This window comes from Octopus bimaculoides, chromosome 10, assembly GCF_046866305.1.
Source record: "Octopus bimaculoides isolate indiv1 chromosome 10, ASM4686630v1, whole genome shotgun sequence".
Taxonomy (NCBI): domain Eukaryota; kingdom Metazoa; phylum Mollusca; class Cephalopoda; order Octopoda; family Octopodidae; genus Octopus; species Octopus bimaculoides.
Genome location: NC_142937.1, coordinates 80,470,273 through 80,494,478, shown reverse-complemented (window position 1 = coordinate 80,494,478; position 24,206 = coordinate 80,470,273). Strand labels below are relative to the sequence as shown.

The window sequence follows — 24,206 nt, the reverse complement described above, 5'->3', positions numbered from 1 at the left end:
CAATTTCTTCTCATCAGTGGTACTAATCTTCTTCTAGAATATGTCATACATTGTGTTAAAATGCATCTTCCAGTGCAGTTATCTGTAGTTTATTAGATTAATCTTTCTAATCTGTAAAATTCTCAATCTACTTGGGATTAACTTTTCCTGTAAGTCAATAACTCCAAAAGCACTGCAACTTCCATATTTCTTTTCATTCCAACCAAATTCTCTGTATTTACTGCCTTAATACCATATAGAACCTAATTTTTTACATGAACTTCTTGAAATTACTTTTTTTTTTCTAAGAATCTTTTGCTGTCAGTAATGACTCGCAGTTTTTCAAACATCATCTTTCTCCACACCCTGCTACAATGGTACCTCGACTCCCAGTTTCTGACTCTATTATACAGATATTCACTTATCTTCTATTCTTTTTCTGGCAAAGTCATTGGAGAAGGATCATAAATGTTACACCATGGTCCTTTCTTGTCTCTCTTATTATTTGTTTCACCTCAGAGACTAATTCCTTGTCACTCCACTGAGACTCCAGTGCAGTTTCACACTTTGTGGTGCATTGGAACTTTGCACTGGTTGCAGTATTGTCGTTCCATATATGTTTCTTTTGTTGTTTATAGAATAAACTAATCTCTGATACAGTTTGAACTCTTATACCATTCTTTTATGATTACTACCCTAGTTTTGGCCTGGTTCACTTTAAGCAGGTTTCTCTTTGCTGATGGCCACACAATGACTAAATGTTTTAACCCTGCAGTGTTCAGATTACTCTGTCAAATGTAATTCTTGAATATTCACATTGTTTTGAATTAATCATGGTTTATCTTATGACATTAAGATTTCAATGATGTGATTGTTTATTTTCACAATGACACTGTAAGGTTGGTGTGACAGGTCAGATCTGACCATTTTGGACATGAAACAGGTAGAGTGTTTAGGCCAGATATGGATGGTTTAAATGCTAAAGGGATGAATAAAGGAAAAGCAAAATAATTTATTTGGAAAAGATAAAGATTAAATACAAACTTGTTACCAGTTCAAATATTTGAGTCTGTAAGAAAGCTGTTCCACTTGGGTTACATGGACACAGTCTGGTTAGATGACACTGCAAGCTGACTCAGTCTATTTACACCTCTCTGTCTACAGTGAGAAATTTTCTCCATGACAAAACACAAACTCAACAGGTCTTCAACAGGTCTTCTCAAGCATATCATATCGCCCGATGCATCAGGGGTACTCTTAACCGGGCCGGACATGCATGGCTGTGATCTCACTTTAGTTGCCGGGTCTTCTCAATCACAGCATATCTCCAATAGTCTTGGTTTCCTGTCATTGCCTCTGTGAGGCCCAATGTTTGAAGGTCATGCTTCACCACCTCATCCCATCTCTTCCTGGGTCTACCTCTTCCATACGTTTCTTCTACAGTTAAGGTGTGGCACTTCCTCATACGGCTGTCCTCATCCATATGTAACACATGACCATACCAACGCAGTCGTCTCTCTTGCACACCACATTTGATGCTTCTTTTGTCCAACTTTTCTCTCAAGGCACTTAAACTTTGTCGTGTATGCACACTAAAATTACACATCCAGCAGATCATACTAGCTTAATTTCTTTCAAGCCTATGCATGTCCTCAGCAGTCATGGCCTCTGTTTCACTGCCATGTAGCATGGCAGTTCACACACATGCATCATTAGTCTACCTTTCACCCTGAGCGTGAGGCCTCTAGTTGCTAGCAGAGGTAGGAGCTCCCTGAACTTTGCCCAGGCTATTCTTATTCTAGCTGCTACACTCTCAGAGCAACCACCCCCACTACAAACATGGATGCCTAGGTAGTGGAAGCTATTAACTACTTCTATTTGCCCCCCCCCCCCCCCCCCCCCGGCATGTAATGAAATCTATTTTCTGTACATCTTCAATGTTTATTGCCCTTATGCATCTGCCACACACAAAACTATCTTCCCGGTTAGCCTTCCTTTGATATTGCTGCACCTTTTATGTGTCCATAGCTTACACTGGGTATATCCGATAGAGTTTCTACCTACTCCTATTTAACAGATCGAAAAGGGCCATCTATCTGAAGGGATTTGTGATTTGATAGCCTTCCTACTTATTAGGACTTTGTTTTTTGCTAGGTTAATCCTAAGGCCCTTCGATTCTAGACCTTGCTTCCACACCCTAAACTTCGTCTCTAGTTCTGGCAGTGACTCAGCTATTAGAACAAGGTCATCAGCATAGAGGAGCTCCCAGAGGCAGCCCATCTTGAATTCCTCTGTTATTGCCTATATATATATATATATATATATATCATCATCATCATCATCTGTGTCTCCTAACAGATATTTATATATATATATATATATATATGGGTCAGTGATGATGAAATAATGATCATCTGGGTGTCGGGACTTGCAATGCCAAGCAAGTTCACTGGTTGACCCACACACTGAAGGTTTATAGGAGAATATGCTGGATATCACATTGGTAGATAGGGACACCTTGAGTACAATTAGTGTACTATTGTCAAATCATGGGGAAGACACACACACACATGCACACACACACACACACACACACACACACACACACACACATGGCTTTGTACAGGAATGAAGGTCCACTGGAGATACGAATCCCCTCAAAAGTTGAGCTGTACAAATGTGGTAAGGCATGAATGTTAATGATGCAGCACCATTCAACCAACTGCATCATCCATTCACCCCCTTGAGAAATAAGGACTGCAAGAAAGTGGATAGCATCTAAGGAACAGAGAAGTTTGTGGTGTCCTTAGAATGTAGGGATATACTGGGCCAGATGCATGCGCTTGGGAAGGACTTGGAAACAATGAGTTTAAACCATGACGTAGCATGAACAAGGAGAAGAGAAGTGCAGTAAGCACCCAGGTGAAGAAAGAAGGGGCCAAAACGCCATTATATGTAATTAGTATGATATGGCCAACAAGGACAGGGTACTATTTGGGAGTAAGGTGAAAGGTAAGGATGGAAAGAAGTTTGGTCATCGGAGCCAGCCTGCATCAGTTTTCTGATTTGCGTTCTCTGTGACATGCTTTCTGGTTCTGTAAAGCTAAAGTCTTGGAAGAAAGAAGCAAACGGTTTGTGCAAATATGGGAAGATTGAATTGAGACACATACTCTCTATGTGTCTCATCTACATCTGGAACACAGATACACAACAGCACAACCCAATGGTGGAGCATGGGAAGACAGAGGTTTGTAGGGATAGTGAACCCTGGAAGCCAGCCATTGTAAGGGAAAGAATATAACTCAAAATGGTGGGGAAGGGAACTTGGGTAGTCTCTGTGAACCTTGATGGGAAATATCACTTCTCACCATAAAAGGGCCCAACATTGTCTTTTGGTGCAATTAACAGAAGCTGGTAAAGATTCTCTGGGAAGCAAAGATTGAAAATGCTTTCTTCTGGAAAGACAGTAAATATAATTAGTTGGGTGAATTCTGTAAAAACAATGGATGGGAGACACAATACCTTCCTGTAGAGATAAGGTATTAGTGGAGTTGTTGGAACCAGGGTTCACCTGGGGCTCAAGTGTCTTGGACTAATTGCAAAAGAAAGAAAAGATTTTGGCAGAAAATTGTCAGAAGCCACTGAGAAAGCAAACTATTACATTTGGCTGAAGAGAGAGGAGTAAGTGCCACCGGAATGAGGATGGTAGAAACATGCTCAGGCCCAGAGTCACAATGTTTCACTCAACAAAGCTTGTGCTGTTGTACATCACTGGGTGACACTGGGCAGTGGAAGTGGCACAGTGGAAGAGGCTGAAACACCTGCAGAGCTGTTTTACAGCCTGATGAGACATCAACTCCAGCATTCAGAGACACCCTCAGCACACAACTGTTTCGCCTATATATAAATATATATATATATATATATATATATATATATATATATATATATATATATATTTGACAGGAAGGACAACGAAAGAAAGAAAGAGGCCTCGATATTATGCAAATAGAGGAATTTATCTGTAAATAATATGTGACACTTATTCAGTAGCCATGATAAAACTCTGAGTTTTGGATCTATTTTTCACAGGAATTTTCAATTGGCTGGATAACTGAAGAGATGTTGACGTGGGCTCCCACCCTGGCATCCGAAACTCAGAGTTTTATCATGGCTACTGAATAAGTGTCACATATTTTTACACACACACATATATATATATATATATATATATATATATATATGCAAACTTTATGTTAGTCGAAATATGTTTGTGACATATTTCAACTTGTACAGGCAGACTCACTGCAGTTTCTGGGGAGAAAAAAATTCTCTTTTATTGCAAAAAGGTGTAAAAACACCACATCTGTCCAGTACTCCCCACCCCCATATATATATAAATATCAAGACAACATGCACACACACACACACACACACACAAACATTCTCTCTCTTACACACACATACACACACACACATACACACACACATTCACATACACAAAACATATATTTATAGATTGTTTGGGTTTTTTTCTCATAAAAGGAAACCCCTAGTATGAATTTGTTTGCCATTCTAGCTTCCGTTGCAATCTCAATAGTCTTGTGATGAAGAATTTGCTTTTTTTTTTTGTTTGGTTTGTAAAAAGGAAGGATTTTAGTTATTTGCTGATTCCATTCTGCAGACATGAAGCTTGTTTCTGATGATGGAATTCCTATCAAAGTTGACATGGAATTTCTTATGTTCTTCAAATGCAATTTTTTAAGATCATAATGTGAAAATTATTGAAACTTTCAACAGGGAATTTCATTAGATAGCAGTGTGGAATTCTTGAAGTAAAAAAGAAAAAGAAGCTTTTATGTTTTTGAGATTTCAAAGCTCAACATTAAAGAGAAAAATTCTATGAAAGTCATGGTGAGGGCAGAGATGTTCAGAATAAAAAAAAAACCTTTTTAATTTCAGGAATTGTTTACTGAAAAACTGCATAAATATGAATATATTATTCTAATCACCTCATTATACTATTTGATGGTCACATGAGGAGGTGTATTAACAATAATAGACTTTAATTAGTCAATTAGTAGCAGTAGTAGTGGTAGTAGTAGTAGTAGTGGTAGTAGTAGTAGTAATAATAATTGTAATAGTAGCAATAGTTAATTGTTTAATATTCAATAAAGGCAATTATCGTCAATGGGCACCTTGCGTATGGTACACGATGGGTCCCCTGTACTCAGGGGACAGCCCTTACCCAAAATTCTGACTCGTCTCCCTATTGTAGCGTCGGAACACTGTCGACAACTTCAGGCCGAATCTAAGGCCCAGAGAGATGAGGCATGTGCCCTGCGGCAACAGTTAGGTGCCTTGACTGACGAGATTCAGTAAGTGTACATTAATCCTCTTGGGCCCGGTGAAACACCAAGCCCACATTTTCTATTTTTTCTTTCTTTTTATTTGCATCTCTTTTTCTTTTTGGCTAGATAGTAATTTTATGTATATATAAATATGTGTATATTATATATATATATATATATATATATATATATATATATATATATATATAGATGCCCGTATTTATATATATATATATAACTATACATAATTTTATATGTATATATGTGTATGTGTGTGTGTGTGTATGTATATATATATGTATATGTATATATATATATGTAAGTATACATATGTATGTATATATATATATATATATACACACACACATACATATGTATATATATATATATATATATATATATATATACATACACACAATTATATATATATATACACACAATTATAAATAATTATGTATGTTTATATATACATATGTATATATACGCACGTATTCCCTCACAAATATATACACATATATATATGTATGTAACCATGTAACTATATATATATATGTATATTTTCATCATTTATATAACAGTTCTTCATATTTTCACACCTGTTTTGTATTCCATATTCTTGAAACTTGTGCTTTGTTATCATGAATTTGTTTAATAAGAACTGAGGAATGGAAATAAATTCTTGGAAAGATTGATGAAAATCTCTCCTTGAATGTTCCACATGAAATGACCCCCAAAATTTAACGATAGTATAAATTTGCCCCAGAATGAGGGGCAGTGACTATGAATAATGGCAATGCAATTCATATAGAATTGATAATGTTGATTCTCATAGCCATTGGTACATTTATGGAAGTCCAGTCTTACATATTTCGGTAATACTAATGTTGTATAACTTTTGGCCCCAGCGTGACTGTAGTTCAGTGACTGAAACCCATATAATAACAAAGGATAGAAAAAAGAAAAAAGGGGGGAAATAATATTCCTTTTGACTCTTGGCACCAAACCTGAAATTATTGGGGGAGGAGGATGATCGAGCCCAGGGACCGTAGTGCTTAACTGGTACTTATTTTATCGACCCTGAATGGATGAAAGGCAAAATTGGCCTTGGCAGAATTTGAACTTGGAACATAAAGATAAATGAAATGCTACTAGGCATTTTATCTGACATAGTAATGATTCTCCCAGGGGGAAGGGACTAGTCGATTACATTGACCCCAATGTTTCACTGGTACTTAATTTATCGACCCTGAAAGGATGAAAGGTAAAGTTGACCCTGGTGGAATTTTCTCTCAGAATGAAGAGAGCCAGAAGAAATGTTGCTAAATATTTCGTCTGGTGTGTTAACAATTCTGCCAGTTCTCCACCTTAAATAATAATAATAATAATAATAATAATAATCAAATAGGGGCTGCAATAAGGGTGGAGCACTTGCAGAAAACAGCTCTGCTTGGAACCTGCTCGAATACTCCGGAAGGTGCTCGAATACTCCGGAAGGTGCTCGAAAAATAGGTGTTACCTTAGTTCACTGGTAGTGAACAGCTGACACCGTAGTACATCTCCAGCGTTAGAAGCTATGCAAAGGCAATAATAATAATAATAATAATAATAATAATAATGATAATAGACTTAATTTTCCATCAGTTAAAAAAACAAAAACTGTTCATGCTGAAGCTGACTGAGACTGCTTTTGGTTCTATGATACAATGGGTACATTTAAGTTGATCCCTTTTATTACAGTTCTTTGCAGGGACCGTTTGTTAAGTTCCAAACATCAATTTAATGACTGGGAAATTATTTCACTAAATTCTTTCAATTTCTTGAATATTTTAAACAGAAAGTGAAACACATTTACAGTATATTTCATTTGGGACTAAAACTGGTTTTGTTTTAGTTTGTCATAGGAGGAAGTAGTTTGGTGTCTTCCAGTTATCAAAAAAACCCCCAAAAAACCAACATGAAACAAAACTAAGAATCAATTTGTTCTGTAAAAAATGGTTTGTGGAGCATTGATTAGAAAATGTTTTGTTGACAATTGTAGTCTGGGTTCAAACTATTAAAAACTGAAACAATTGTAATTTGGTAATTTGAAGAGGGCATTGATAACAATGCAGAGGTTTGGGTTGAAGAAAGTATAACAAAAAAAAAAACAGACTCACAATTGTCTGTGAAAAACCAAAGTTCCAAAGATCAAATTTTAAGCTTTTTTTTTTTTGTTTAAAGTCAGGAACTAAATAATGGTTTATTATTCAGCCCTAGTGACAAATTCCTCGTTTTGATTCTTTCATCTAGAATATACTGTCTTCATTTAGGATGTTTAAAGAAAGTCTGAGTGTTCTGGTGACTCTTATTTGTTCTGAGTCTTTTTGTATCTGAAAAAGAAGTTTAGAGTCGAGAGAATATCAGAGTCTGTCTACTCAGGATTATTAGGGATGACTATAAAGATTTAAAGTTAGGGGGGAAACTATGTGAATGTGTTAATGTGCATGTGTGTCAGTGTATATATACACCCACACATACATCTGTATACACATGCAGTTACGAACAGCAGAAAATACATGGAATACAGTTTATATTTATTGGAGCACAATCAGTGTTTAATTCATCATTATTGAAGCTTTCATCCTGACAATGTGAATTGGGGATCCTTACATATGTGTATAGGGTTCAAATCCAAACTGTGTCCTCTTGAAGCACATCTCCTAATTCCAGTATATTCCAAATCTGTAGACATTATGTTTGTGTGACACACACTTAAGAAGAGTTCATAATACTGGAAAATATTTTCTGTAAAGAAATGATTTCAAAACAGAAGAATTTTCATTTTTTGATTTTATTTATTCACCATTGCACATGTTTCATTGACAAACAGGAATTACAAAGTTGTACGCCTGTAGTAGAAAACATGTTTTCAGCAAATCTGAATTTTAGATCCTTATTTAAAGATGTAATTCCCAGATTATTACTAATGATGGTATTAATGTAGATGAGATTAATAACATGATTTAGTGGGATTAAGCAAGATTTAGACAATTGGATAAACCATAGGAGTTTTTATGGCACCAACAGGTAGGGGTCCCTCTTCTTGGTGTGTTCTTCATTTGACTAATTCTTTCACCAAATGTGTACTTTATTTAGTGACACTGATGGAGACTAATTATGATCAAAACTAATTAATGTTATTACTACTAATGAGTTATTAGTTAACTCTATTCACAGAAACATAATTAATGTTAGATGTTTTTCTCTCATCATACAAGAATATCTCGTTAGTTCTGAGAAAAATTGCTGTTTATGTTGTGGCCAACTTTTCTCATTGAATATAAAAAATGTCATTTTTTATATAAATCATTGGAATCATAAAAAAACAGAAAGTAAATATTGTCATGTGACCTCTTTAATTTCATTGGCAAATAATCAAGTAATTCAATGCAATTGTTTGTTATCAGGAATATATTTGACGGTAGATGTTAAGGTTTAGTCAGAAAGCACAACTCTTGTACAACCAATTCCACAGAGTCTCAAAAAAACCATTATTTTGGCAATGATCAATTCTGGATTTGGCTTCAGTGTTGTGTCCCTCCTAACTCTTTCTAATTAACTCAGCGAATCATTAGTGAGGTGTTCTTCAATTTTACCTGTTAAACTGGTAATTTTCTTACCAGGTAAACAGGAATTCAGTTTCTGAGCCAAGACACCCACCCAGTATCAGAAATCATAGCTATCACAGTGTTATAGGTGTCTCTAGTTCAATGAATCAATCATTAAGCCATTAGCATCTAATTACCTCTGCTACTGTCGCTGGGGCCAATGGGGTTCTGTGTCACGTCTACATTACAATACAGCTTCCTGTGATAGAATACAAAATAATTGAAATACCTCTGCAGCTCAGTCCAGTCGCAATGTGGCTTATGTAGGTCACTGTTTAGTAAAATAGATTTATTTTATTTGGCCAAGCCATGTGGCAAATGGAAATGACTGCTACAACACAATGAGTACGCTTTGAAATATGTGACAACTGTTGTCATCTGCCAATTCTTGTGACACGACTCATGAAAGTCTTTTAATACCTCAGTGCTAGTTTGTTTCTCTTCAGCTGATGTTAACCTCATCATCTCTAACTGTTCATTTTTCTGGTTTCTTCCCAACAGGTTATCAAACATTCTACTAATTCACCTTTCTTCCAGATTCCCTCACTCTACCTCACCACACATACACACACACACACACACACACATACACATCAAAATCTACCGTTTTAGATGATCGTTTATCTCATGTCTGTTGTTGACCTGAGTTCATAGAAGCTCGTTAGAAGTAACTAATTAATCTTTAGTGTTCAACTGTTTTTAAAATTTAATTTTAATGATGAATGCAGTAGAATTATGTCACTAACTGGTTTTCAGAAATGTAATAAAATATTTTATCCTTCATCATTAGACTGTTTCATTAAGAAATAATGAAAATTGTGTTCTTAACCATTTTGGTATCAACCCACATGTGACCACCTCTGCCTCTGTAATACCATTTTCTTGTTTTAAATTAAAACCTTCTTTCAAAATTCACGTTAATTTATGTTCCAAACACCAGCTTCATAACAACAAAGTTATTTTTGACTAAATTCTTCATTATTTTCAAAATTCACTGAGACAAAGAGAGTGTATTTTAACCGAAATATGGGAATGAAAGACACTAAAATGATACTTCTGTGCTGTTTCAACTGTTTATTAGTGAAAGGAGTATGGACAGTGGTGAGGGTCATTGAAGACCTCCTTCAGTGGTTGATACCAACTTTGGTTGAATTTTGCAGATGCACCTGTGTAGTGCAAGAATAAATGCAAGGATTTTGCATGAAATTTGAGGAGGAATCGAGTCAGGAGATGATGTGGTTAAGTTAGAGATGGGAAACTTGTATAATTTTGCACATTGACTAGTCCTCCTCCCCACCCACTTTTAGATTCTCTGCAATCGATTCCTTTACTGTGTGGCAGATGGCAGCAGTACTGGGCATTGACATTACTAGTTCTTGACCATAGACTGGACTGTGGATCATCTTCAGAATTTGCTCTGAGTTCGATGAAGCCTTGCAGGTCAGATTTCTGATACTCTATTTGCAAATTAATATTTAATTAATTATAAGGCTGTCAGTTGTATTTAATTAAATATTTAATTAGTTATTTATAAGGCTGTCACATGGCAGCATCATCAATGCACCAGAAAAGATGCTGAGTGGCGTTACTTCTGACTTTATGTTCTGGGTTCAAATGCTGCCAAGATCGACTTTAGCTTTCATCCTTTCAGGGTTGATAATATAAGTACCAGTTGAACTCTGGGGTCAATGTAATCAACTAACCCCAAATTTCTGGCCTTGTGCCAAGATCTGAAACCAATATTTAACTAGTTACAAAGTTAACTAACCAGTATAACAGTAGAACTGGTGCTTATACCTCCCAAGATTTCCACTCCTCTTGTAATGGTAGCAAAAAGATAGGATGGTGGCTGGTCATGTTGACCAGGCTGTGAATTAGTGCAGCAACAGACTAAATTCACAACACCACACTATATCTTATACCACATGTACTATATCCTGTTGTTGTTGTTGGCATCCTTTTGTCTCGGGAGACAATGGAGTTGCGCATAAACTAATCCAGTCTGGTTTTTACATTTCATGTCCTCTCCAGTTTCCTCTCCAGTTTTGCGCAGGCCTGGGCTAGATGTAAGAAAATCCTGGGTAGCTCAATCGTCAGGATTCCTCTCTTGACTTTGCTGACGTAGTCCAAAGGAGTGCAGAGCATTACGTTTGGCACCAGCTTGGTTGCAGGAGCTGCCGGAAGAGTGTTGAGTCAAACACTAAACTGCCTATGGGGCTTCACTTCAGATTTCTTTGAAGGTTGTCTCCTTTCCATAACCCTGGATAGGGGCCCATACTGGGTACTGTCAGCCGGAGCCAGCTGAGCCTGGGACTTGTGTCAGACAGGGTCGTCACTCCCTGAAGTAGTGAAGAAAATCACTACCCACACCCCTATACCACACACATAGACATGCTGTATCTCATACTACAAATATGTGGCACTCCATTGGTTACGACAACGAGGGTCCCAGCTGATCTGATCAACGGAACAGCTTACTCGTGAAATTAACATGCAAGTGGCTGAGCACTCCACAGACACGTGTACCCGTAATGTAGTTCTCAGGGGGATTCAGCATGACACAAAGTGTGACAAAGCTGACCTCTTTGAAATTCAGATACGAATCATTTTTGCGTGTTGACTGGATTGGAGCAATGTGAAATAAAGTGTCTTGCTCAAGGACACAATACATTGCTGGAACTGGAACTCAAGACCTTACGATCATGACTCGAATGCCCTAACCACTAAGCCACACACCTTCACCATTACAAACATAGATATGTCATGGATTCTATCCTATACAAACTCCACAAAAATCATGAGTTTTACCTTTAGTCCAAGGTGCTCAGTACAAGAATTTGTGACTCAGCTTTGCAAATTTAAAAATAATCCTTTGATTGTTAGAGGAAAACTTTATGTGGTCCTTTGGTTTCCTAGAAATAGCAGCTATATCTCATTCAATTTCTCTCCACCTTCTTAAAGAACATTTTAAAAATTCCTACAGACTTTTCTTCAGATTCTTTCCCTAATTTCTCTCTGCAACATTCTTTCTGAATTTGCTAAATTTTTTCCTTTATTACCTTTTCTCTCCCTAAATTTCTTTCTCCCCCTCTCCCCTCCTTCTCTCCCCTCTTTCCTTCTCTTCTTCCTTCTCTCTGTTGTATGATTCTCTTTATCTTTTAGAAGGTTTTTGCCTAGCTTTTTATCTTCCTGTATCCACCCCCTCCCCATACTGGAGCACAATGCAGTCCTTGGGTCTGTCAGATCCTCTCAAGCTATTCAACCCAGGCCAGAACAGGTGATGAGAATGAAAGGATGATGATGATGATGATGATAATGATACATCTTTGTATCTTTCTCCACCCCCATACTCTTCTCTCTCCCTCTCTCTGTATATCTCAGAGAATTCTCCTTACTTTTCTATCTCCCTCCTCTCCCCCCCACTCCTTAACCCGTGTTTCTGTGTTTCTCAGATGTTAGAGTGTGATTTGAGTGACATTTCGCTGCTGTTTCTAGCAAGTTGAGCTACCATATAAATATTTTCTTGTTGGCAGAAGTTGGAGGCCATGAATGGTAGGGTAGCTGATGACAATGGATTTTTCCAGGTCATCCAGGTGTCTGACCTTACAACCCCTGTCAGTATAAAAGGGCAGCTGTAGGGACAGCTTGCACAGTAGAAGGAACTCATGATTCTTGGTCTTACAAGCAGACTTTTACACTGATACATACTCCCCCCCCCATCAAATCTCTCTACATTCACATACACAAACTCACATGCATATGCTGGATCACCATCTTCATCGCCATCGTCGTCGTCGTCTTCATCATCATCATCATCATTTTCACTTCCACTTTTCCATGCTTGCATGGGTTGGATGGATTAGACGAGGTAGATTTTCTATAGTTGGATGCCTTCCCTGTCACTAACTCTCACCCGTCTCCAAACAAGCTACATTTTTCTGTGGAAAATTGGAAGGACACACACACACACACACACACACACACACACACACACACACACACACACACACACACACACACTCACTCACTCACTCCTTGGTTCTCACCTAATTCTTTCCTTTTTTTCTTTTCCCCAAGTATTTCTCTTCTCTCTCTCTCTCTCTCTCAACTCTCTCCCTTTTCCCCCTCTCAACCCCATCCTCTTCCCTTCCCTCAATCTGCCCTTCCCTCAATCTGCCCTTCCCTCCCCCTTCATTTTCAAAATAATTTGAATTTTTGTCCTCTCCATACTTTATTATTATTATCATTAACACCTGAGTTTATTATTATTAAAATTTTATTATTTAAATGATTATTGATGCTGTTGTTGTTAATCTTTCTCCTATAATCCCTTATAATCTCTTTATGTAGTTTTATCTTTATTCTTATTTTTATTTATTTATTTGCTTTTCTCTCCCAAACAAAAAAAAATTCTCTTCCTCTTCTTTGTTTCATCAATATTAACGAGATGTAATTGTTAATTGTAGAAAACTGCAGTTGCAACTCCCCGATTCTGGGGTGGATAGGGTTAGCTACCCTAAAACCGATTTGAGGAACTTGTTTCAAGATTATGTTGAGAATCAAACCAAACAGAACTGGAAATTTTGGATTGTATCCTTTGAGATTGAGAGAGAGAGAGAGAGAGAGAGAGAGAGAGAAAGAGAGAGAGAGAGAGAGAGAGCATGTTTATATCTCTATGTGTGTGTGTGTGTGTCTGTGTTTGTATTTGTCTTTTTTTCCAGCAGGTATTCAATGGCTGTGAAGCAAAATGGTTGGAACACTTGACTTAAAGAATTGTAAGTTTGAAGCTTGTGTTCCACAGTGACCTTGGTTAATGACTGTAATCCTTTCCTGTCATTTACTGATAAAACCGTCTCTAATAGTTTGAACGGGGATAAAAGCATCCAGCTATTTTCTTCTGAACTCTGTGATATTTTGGGATAAAGTAAGTCTTGAGATCTTGGGCCAGTTTGTTTCATAGAAACTTCTTTATCAAATCACACATCATATTGAACGATTACACATATTCAGGTTATTTCTCTGTTAATTAAACTCTGAGAGGGTTTGGTCTGCAAACCTGGCAGGAGTTACATTATAGGAAGACAGTTTCCATTGGTGTCCCAGCAATCTGGTGTTTTCTTGTAATTCAATGTGACATGATGATACGAGTCCAGAAGGAATACAGGTTGAATGTCATGAAGGAGAAGAAAAAGAGATAAATGTTAAGAAGAGGAAATATAAAGCATGTTTAATCTTTAAGTAACGGATAAAAGATCTTTAAACTCAATGATGAGAGAAGAATGGAAACAGTTTGTGATGGTGGGGGTTGTATATTCATCTAAGAATTTTAGTTGTTTCTTTATGAATTGGCAGCAGTTTTCTTGTTGATATGGCTCTGTGTTATTTCTTTACTACCCACAAGGGGCTACACACAGAGGGGACAAACAAGGACAGACAAACGGATTAAGTTGATTATATCGACCCCAGTGCGTAACTGGTACTTATTTAATCGATCCCGAAAGGAATTTGAACTCAGAACGTAGCGGCAGACGAAATACCGCTCAGCATTTCGCCCGGCGTGCTAACGTTTCTGCCAGCTCGCCGCCTGTGTGGCAGACCTAATCCATTTCTCTGTTTGACATGACCACTGTGTGCTTCTTGAATCTAAATTGTTGCAAATAGTGAATTGGTTGCCCATCTGAAAATAACATTCTCCTTTTCTCTCACGAGTCTTTAAGGTCTCGGGAAACACCATGATTGTTGCCCTTCCTTCTCTAACTCAAACAAAATATTCTAATTAATACTAATTATGAAGTAGTTGTATGCTGTCAACTTAATGTGACAGTCCCCTGAAGGGAATAATACTACTGTTGGTTAGACCTAGGAAGCTGCACTGCTTCCTGTTGGCCTTGACACATTTCCTGTGTCCTTATGTTTACAAGGGGGAGACAAGCACCTCCACCCAGGTCTAACCAACAGTAATATTATTCCCTTCAAGGGACTGTCACATTAAGTTGACAGCATTCAACTACTTCATCGTATCACTACTGCATAAATCTCTCTGAGAGATTTAGAAATGTATTATTTCTAATACTAATTATTTTTATAATTACTTCCTGTTGGTTTCCTTCACCAATATTCAGTTCAGTTTTTTTATCAAGCCATTGTTCAACTCCTTCAACAAGACAGTGGTGACCAAAACAACGCAGAGTTTTTTAGAAAGCTTACATTGTTGGCAAGAAGAATTTCTTTCATTGACCAATTTGAGGCAGGGTGAGTAGGGTGCATCTTGGTGCATCAGGGTGCACGATGTGCACAAGTTTAACAAGGTTTAAAACCTGTCAATGTGTGTCTGTGTGTGATCATTTCATCAACATTTAATGTACACTTTTCCATGCTAGCATGGGTCGGATGGTGCTCTTCCTGTCCCCAACCCTCACCTGTTTCCAAGAAACGTAATATCTCCCCCCCCACTTGACTAGAAATGTTTTTGCAGAATTTTGGAAATGAATGGCACTGCTTATATCACAGTGACACTCATTTACAACTAGAACATGATGGCAAAACAAAGACATCCACCCACATACGTATCCATGCATGCATGCATCCATCCATCAATACAAACACACACACACACACACACACACACACACCCGTATGTATACCTGTCAGGCTTCCCACTCAGAAGGCTTTGGTTGGTCTGAGGCTTATAGTGGAAGACACTTGCCCAAAGTGACAAACAGTAGGACAGAATCCAAGACCGTTTGTTGGGGAAGCAAACATCTTAACCACACAGCTATATTTTGTGTGTGTGTGTGTAGTTATATCTCCATCATCATGTTAAAACATTAATCCAGTACATTGTTTTCTTTCTTTCTCCATTTTTTTACCTCTCAACCCATTCTGTCAAAGAGTGTAGGCTTAAAACATCAAAAACTTTTCATTATGTACACATATATATGAATATATATATATACATATATGTATATATATATATATATATATATATATATATATATATATATATATACATACATATATATATATATATATATGAGAAAAAATAAATTCAAAAAAGAACAATTCAAACTATTTTTTCTTACATATTTGTATTGTCTTTCGAAACGTGTGTATGTATTGAATCCTGTTTTGTATTAAATATAATTTTGATTCAACATCTTTTTTCGTCTATTTTTTAATACTTGTTTATGGTATATTTATATCTATAACGAAATTTTTCAACTACACACACACACACACACACACACACACACACACACACACACACACACACACACACACACACACACACACACACACACACACACACACACACACACACACACACACACACACACACACACACACACACACACACACACACACACACACACACACACACACACACACACACACACACACACACACACACACATGCACACGTTTTTGAATTATGTGTATTAACTTTCTCTACATATATGACTGAAAACTTTCTTTTAACATTTCACTTAACGTCTATGTTCGATGCTGGCATGGGTTGGAGAATTATTAATGTAGAAAGTTGGTATCTCAGCTACTAAGAGTTGAGACCCATGTAATTTAGACAGTGTTTTTAAATTTCATTATTCTCTTTAACTTGGGTATATCTGTTATATAAATGTATGATATTTATAATATATATATATATATATATATATATATATATATCATATATGATATTTATGATATATATATGTGTGTTTATTTATCTGTCTGTCTATTTATCTATCTATGCTTGTCTCTGTCTATTCACTTTCTGTTTTTTGTTCCCATTGCAGGTTTCTTGAAGGCCTTCAGGCAGATTAGTATTAAAACTTCGATAATGCACGACCCAGAGAAGCTTCCGGAAGAATCCCAGAATGGAGTCAGCTTATTATTTGCCTCTGATGATGGAAGTGACAGCCCGGTCTCTGGTTCTTCGTCCAGTTCATTATCATCTTGTGTCAACAACAGTGGATCGCTAGCCTCTTTGTCCATCGACACAGCCACCCCGACAACACTTTCTTTTCCTTCTTCATTATCTTCATCTACATCATCCCTGTCACCCTTGTCATCGTCCACCTGTTATACAGGGTCATCTGCCTCATCCACCTGCTCAACCTCTTCATCTTCCTCCGCCTCCTCTTATAATCTTGTTCCACCAATGACCCTAGAGAGCAGCATGTCACCGACACCACCCTTACCTGATGTTCCAGCACTGACGGAGCCTCTTAATACATTGTTATTTAATGGTAACATAGCCACTGCAGCCGCCGCTGCCGCTGCTGCTGCTGCCACTGCCACTAATAACGATCCAAGGACTATTTGCAACTACAGTACAACTAGCAACAATAACAACACTGCACTCAGTGCTGCCCAATTCAACTTGGATGAGCTGCCGTTTCTAAAGAAATGCCTATATAACTACAACAACAACAACAACAACAACAGCAGCAGCAGCAGCCAACAACAGCAGTTGTCTGCAGACTTGTTGTATCCATTGGACTCTAGCTTTGTCACAGACAGCCACAGTTCTGCTGACTGGGAAGAAAGTACTTTCTTATTGATGCGCGAACACATTGAGGGTTGTTTACCGTCCCTCAGTCCGTGTCCATCTTTGCAACCAAACGTCTATGATCTGATATGATTAACCCCCATCGTTTATTGGACTATAAGTATGGCCACCTTCATGGTATCTAACCTTTGTAATATTTTGTCTATTTGTGTGCGAGTTTGTTAATGAATCTTAAAGAAATGAAGTTGAATTTTGTATGAAGTCAGTACATTATTGTGTTTTTAATGAATGAAGTACTTACAAAATACATTATGAAGACACCCACATCATCATCATCATCATCATCATCATTCATTGCCTTAACTTTTTAGCATTTAAACTGGCCGTATTTGGCCAAAATATTCTTCCTGTGTTATCTTCAAACTGGCCAGATCTGGCCACTTACACCTACCTTACAATGTTGTTCTAAGAATAAGCAATCACGTCATTAAAATCTCAAAGCTATAAGGTCATACATGACTAATTCATCTCAATGGGAATAAATGAGCATTACATTCAACAGAGAAATCTGAATGCTAAAGGATTAACATCCACTTTTCCATGCTTGCATGGGTTGGATGCAAATCTTACTGTGGCAGATTTTCTACAGCTGGATGTCTTTCCTGTCACCAACCCTCATCAGTTTCCTAGCAACGGAATATTTCCCCAGGGGTGGTCATGTTTCCATGGAATTATTGGAAATGAAACATCACCACTTATATGACAGTGATGCTCCTTTACGACTATAATGAGATGTCACTGCAGGGAAACACTAACACCCCCCCCCCCACACATGCACACACATATGATGAGCTTCTTTCATTATTTACATTATTTACATTTGACAGATATATGGCGTAGTGGTTAAGAACGCGAGCTACTAACCCCAAGATTCCGAGTTTGATTCCAGGCAGTGACCTGAATAATAATAGTAATAACAATAACGATGCCACCGATGACGACGACTGTATCACAACGGAAATCCAGTTAGAAAGTTATACAAATCTCCATTGATTAAAATCTGGTGGCATTGAAAACAATTTGGGTGAGAGTTCTGGATTATGTACATTGGTAAATGATGAAGAGAGGCAGAAAAGGAGAAGCTTTTAAACCATCAACAGACTTTGAGGATTATCACAGTCGGTTTTTCATCTGATAATACCCAAATTCCTTATTAAGACATGATACAACTCAAAACTTCTTATTTTTAGCAACATCCAAATGAACAAAACTTCAAAACATGGCCCTAAATTCTTCAGTATCTCCAAGAAGCAGAACTAAACTAAATTATCATCCACAGAACAAGTTAATTGTATTCAAGCAAATTATTATTTATTAGCTTGTCCATCATTGTCAATGGTGAACAAAGACATCCCATGGGAGGACAGAGCACAATGTGTCCAGTTGTGGTCAACCAATCTGATGTGTGCTCAGGAGGCTCTGCTGCAGAGTTGGGCCATTGGTGGTCAGTTGGCATTGAAGACAAGAAGTTGGTTTTAGACTTGTGTAGTTCACATTTTCTTTGTTCCTCCTGCAATCCTGTTCTGTTTGCAGGAGGTGGAACCTCTGTTGGTGCATCCCTCGCTCGGCAGAGCTGTTTTAGACTTATTCAATTTCATAAAACATAAATCTTACTTAATTCCAAATCTGTTAAAAATTCTTTGAGAATCTTGACAGCCTTTCTTTTGTATCTAGATTTTTCCCTTTCCTCTTATTCTTTTTTTTTTTTCTCTTCACATTCCCATGACAAATATTTCTAGAACCCAGCTTCAAAAACTACACTGGACCAATCCACCACTAGTCACTGATTGGAAACAAGGAATGCTTCATATTGGCACAAAGTCACATATTTTGCAGGTGAACAATTTGGTTAATGAAATTGCCCCCCCCCCCCCCCCCAATATGACTTACTTGCAAAGATGAAAACACCTCTGGAGGGGGTTTTCATTCTTCTGCAACTAATAAATTAAACACAAGGGTTAGAATTAAATTGACATTTGTATAACCCTTGGCCTTCATATATTTCTTCTTCCCAAACTTTGTGGTTCCCTACAAAAACAAGGAATCCTTTTGTTGCTGTTATTACTGCACTAAATAAGATGGGAGCTGGCAGAATTGTTAGCAATGATGTTCTTAGTTCCGATTCCACCAAGGTTGACTTTGCCCTTCACCCTTTTGGGGTCAATAAATTTAAGTACCAGTTGAGCACTGGGGATAATGTAATCAACCCCCCCCCCCCGAAATTGGTGACCTTGTGTTATTATTATTATTATTATTATTTTTAATTTAGACTCAAAACAGGAACTTGTTTAAGAGGAATATAGTTGTTTAGATCACCTGCAGAAAGGTCGAAGGTCAAAGTTGACCTTTGAACTAATCTAATGGGCTGTAGCTAAATACATTTTGATGATTTGTACATATGATGCTACCAGCTTCATTAGTCATTAACTTCATAAACTAAAACAATATTAAAACTGAAATCCAAGTGAAAAACATTCACTGATCGACAAAAATAGAAATATTATATTTCTGAATCTCTGAGGGAGAGTTATGCAGTAAACAGCATGATAAAGTGATGGCTTATTGCCAATTTAATGTGGAAGTCCCATGAAAGGCAAGAATGTTACTGTTATTTAGCCCCAGGAACAGAATATTAAAATTATTCCATAAAATGTTTTTTTCTTTTATTTCCTTCAGTCATTTGACTGTGGCCATGCTGGAGCACTGCCTTGAAGGGGCTTAACTTTTTTTTTAAAGCCTGGCATTTATTCTATCAGATACTTTTGCTGAACCGCTAAGTTACGAGGATGTAAACACACCAATACTGGTTTGTCAAGTGGTGGTGGTGGTTGTGGTGGGGGACAAACACACATGCACGTAGATATACACATATCTATGATGGGCTTCTTTTGGTTTCCATCTACCAGTTCCACTCACAAGGCTTTGGTCAGTCCAAAGCTATAGTAGAAGACACCTACTCAAAGTGCTGGAAAAGTTTGAACTTGTAAATTGAAAGAAGACTAAAACTTTTAAGCTGACACAAAAATCACTGAATGTAAATATTGTAATTAAAATTCCATTAAACACAAACAAAGAAATTAATGTATACACAATTTATGAAAATAGAAAGAAATTACTTTTGAAACAAAAAGTGAATACGATTAAATATAAAATAAGACACATTTTTGAATGAGAAGGTGATTTCCTTCAGCTCAGCTCAGCTGTTAATTCCTAACTGGGAATTTAGCTGGCTTTTATCTGGAATGGTTGGATTACTTTAAGTTGCTCTAATAAATCTTTTATATTTAGAATCTGATGTATTTGCAGAACTTTGACATAACACTGGAGACAGCAAAAGGTAAGGCATTAAAATAAACCACAAAAAATAGTTCTGTGATTCCTATTATATCCATATTTATAAGGCTGGTTTCAATTTAACTGGACATTGATACAAGCAATGGCCAGCTAAGATAGCTAGGAATTACTAAATATTCCTCCAAATCTCTCTAACAGATAATCTCTGACATCATGTAAATTTAAGAGAGTAAACGACCAGAGTACCTGGCAGTATTCCACCTGTCTTCTACCTTTTGCTTGGTCAAGAGAGAATAAAACTCAACCTAAAACCTCAACTCAACCACTGGCTTCAACTGTCTAAAAATCTCATCGTTGTTGCTTGTTGGACGTAGGATAAAACAGGATTTTCCAGGACCCGTCTACCATTGTAAGTGCTTATATATAGAGCTAATTGTTACAGAGTCAGAATGTTCTTCTATGAAGTCAGTCAACAGTTGTGACATTAATCTTGATACAATCCTGTTTTGAGTTTTATATCCAACAGCTCTTCACAAGAATGAATTATTTCTAAGAAAACTCAATTCCGAAGTAGTTTGTTTCCACAGTTATTGTAGCAAATATCAGAGTTTAAAGTAACAAAGAAATCAAGCCACTCTCATAAAAACGGTAAAGACATTCACAAAACTAAACATTGACGAAGAGAAAAATGTTTCAAGTGGAAATTAAAACCAAGTTTCTCCCATAATGTCTGGACTGTGTAAGTTAAAGAAACAATGTCTGACCTATTTAGACGACAAAAAGCTGTCATCATTATTGAAAATATGCAGTTTTAATCCAAACAGCTCTTATCTACCTCTTAAGGCTCCTATGACCATTTGACATACCTCGGTTATCTCCCTTACATTGTCTTTACAAAATAACCAAGTTACTTCCCTTGTATTTTAACGGACACATTTGATTTGCAATAAAAATTTTTTTCGATTCATTCCTTAAACCTCAAAAATTTACTGCCATGGATTTTGCTTTCTAAATTCTTGCCTCAAAACATCAAATTTTCCCGCTGTCTCACCAGTATTTATACAACTTTGCCATCAAATATTTGTTACACAATTTCTAACGCTATTTACCAAACTTTGCTATTAGCACCATTACGAACTCTTCCAAGGCTGCGACTTGACAGAATCTCTTGTCCACCGGACAAAATGCAAAGCGGTGTGTCGTTTGCCTTTACGTTCTGAGTTCAAATTCTCCCACTGGGGTCGACTTTGCCTTTCATCCTGTCGGGTTCGATAAAATAAGTACCAGTTGAGCATTGGATATCGATGTAGTCCACTTCCTCACACCTCAAAATTGCAGGCCTTGTGCCAAAACAAGAAAGGACCCTTTCAAACTCCCCCCACCACCGCCAGTCCCCACGCGCTACTGGAAACCGATCTCACGACCTTACGATCGTGATGCGAATTTCCTGACCACGAAGCCACGCGCCTGATTTGGACCCCTTTAGTATTTATATTCCGACAGGAAGCCACAACATATATAGATCAGAATTAGATCCCTAGACTCGTGAAGACTCCCTTCCAGGGAAACTGACCAATCTACCCATACCTTATGACAGCCTTAGTTCTGCGCAGAAACCGAATCTGGTTATAAAGAATTCATCCGTCAGGTTAGAAGACATGATTTATTGGGCTCATCCTTCTTCGTTGTGTTGGGATCCATTCCATGATTTATTGGGCTCATCCTTCTTCGTTGTGTTGGGATCCATTCCATGATTTATTGGGCTCATCCTTCTTCGTTGTGTTGGGATCAATTCCATGATTTATTGGGTTCATCCTTCTTCGTTGTATTGGGATCCATTCCATGATTTATTGGGCTCATCCTTCTTCGTTGTGTTGGGATCCATTCCATGATTTATTGGGCTCATCCTTCTTCGTTGTGTTGGGGTCCATTCCATGATCTATTGGGCTCATCCTTCGTTGTATTGGGATCCATTCCATGATTTATTGGGCTCATTTTTCTTCGTTGTGTTGGGATCCATTCCATGATTTATTGGGCTCATCCTTCTTCGTTGTGTTGGGATCCATTCCAAATACAATCACTGCAGCGAGAAGAGAAATGAGGAGCTGTCAGTGTTTCGCTGTTTTAGGAAAAAGGAATAAAAACGTGACTCGATTCCTTCCATTTTGTTTCTTTTGTAGCATTTTGACATTTCCAGAAAGGTTTAAGTTTTGAGAGAGAGAGAGAGAGAGAAAGTGTATCAGTAAAGCAGATAAATGTATCCCTGCTTTTGTCTGCGAAGGAGGACGCAGTTGCTTGAAATGTTAAGATCCTGGAAAGCTCCGAGGATAAACTACTTCCTGGAAAGTTCCAAGGATAAGCTACTTCCTGGAAGCTACTTTCAGTTTTTGTAGTGAGTGATTGACAGAGAAAAACCGAGAGAGAGAATGATTATGTATGTATGTATGTATTTATGTATGTATGAATGTATGTATGTATGTATGTATGAATGGCCTCAGTGACACACATTCACGCACACGCACGCAGGTTGTTTTAATCGATTTTCTCGGTAACTATGGGGGCTAGGAAAAAATATAAAGTGCGTTCCAATCTATGCACCCGTCTCCACATGCGCGCCATTTTTCACACGAATCCACCCAGCCGTTTGGCCGTGAACCTCGAGACAAGAAAGAATACAACGGTCGCCCATGTCCAATTTATATTGTAGATATATATTTACCAGAGTAAGCACATAAATGTGAAACAAGATGGAAAAAATAGTACTCGAATACCGAAGGTAGAGTAATAGGGTTTATTAATAAAGCTGCACAAACATCACAAAGAATATCACAAAAAACTGCTACTCAGAGTTTTGAGTTCCCATTCGTCGGACAGTTGTGATTAAGAATCCTTAATTCTTGTCCTATTCTTAATCCCAACTGTCCGACGAACGTGAAACTCTGAGTAGCAGTTTTTAATGATATTTTTGTGATGTTTTTACAGCTTTATTAATGATAAAGCCTATTACTCTACCTCTGGCATTCGAGTACTATTTTCTCCCACTTTCTTTCCCATTTATGTGCTTACTCTGGTGTACTCCGTTCCTTTTCAAGAGGGTCTGAGTGACTCTCCACAGAGGAAGAAGAAACTGCGGCGAAAGGAACTCTACCCGTTGGATTTTTCTGTAAAAAAACATACCCATACCAATGCAGAAGCAATCCCTCAAAAGCCTATACATATAACCTTAATATATATGGCTTAGTGGTTAAGGTGTTGCACTCACGATTGTGAGATCGTGGGTTCGATTCCCAGACCTGGCGTTGTGTTGTGTTCTTGAGCAAAGTACTTCATTTCACGTAGCTCTGCAACCATTTCAATATCTGA

The 24,206-nt window shown here is 37.5% G+C and overlaps 1 protein-coding gene across 1 annotated transcript in view; it reads left to right on the top strand.

Annotated features, from left to right (window-relative positions):
- Window positions 1–17,754, top strand: part of LOC106869535 (uncharacterized) — a 30,170-nt gene extending 12,416 nt beyond the window's left edge. The window contains exons 4-7 of the mRNA XM_089358853.1: window positions 5,258–5,357; window positions 13,444–13,567; window positions 15,100–15,229; window positions 16,774–17,754. Of these exons, the coding sequence (XP_089214979.1) occupies window positions 5,258–5,357; window positions 13,444–13,567; window positions 15,100–15,229; window positions 16,774–17,621 (1,202 nt within the window). The 3' untranslated portion in view covers window positions 17,622–17,754. The remainder of the gene's footprint in view (window positions 1–5,257; window positions 5,358–13,443; window positions 13,568–15,099; window positions 15,230–16,773) is intronic.
- Window positions 17,755–24,206: the final 6,452 nt, after the last annotated feature.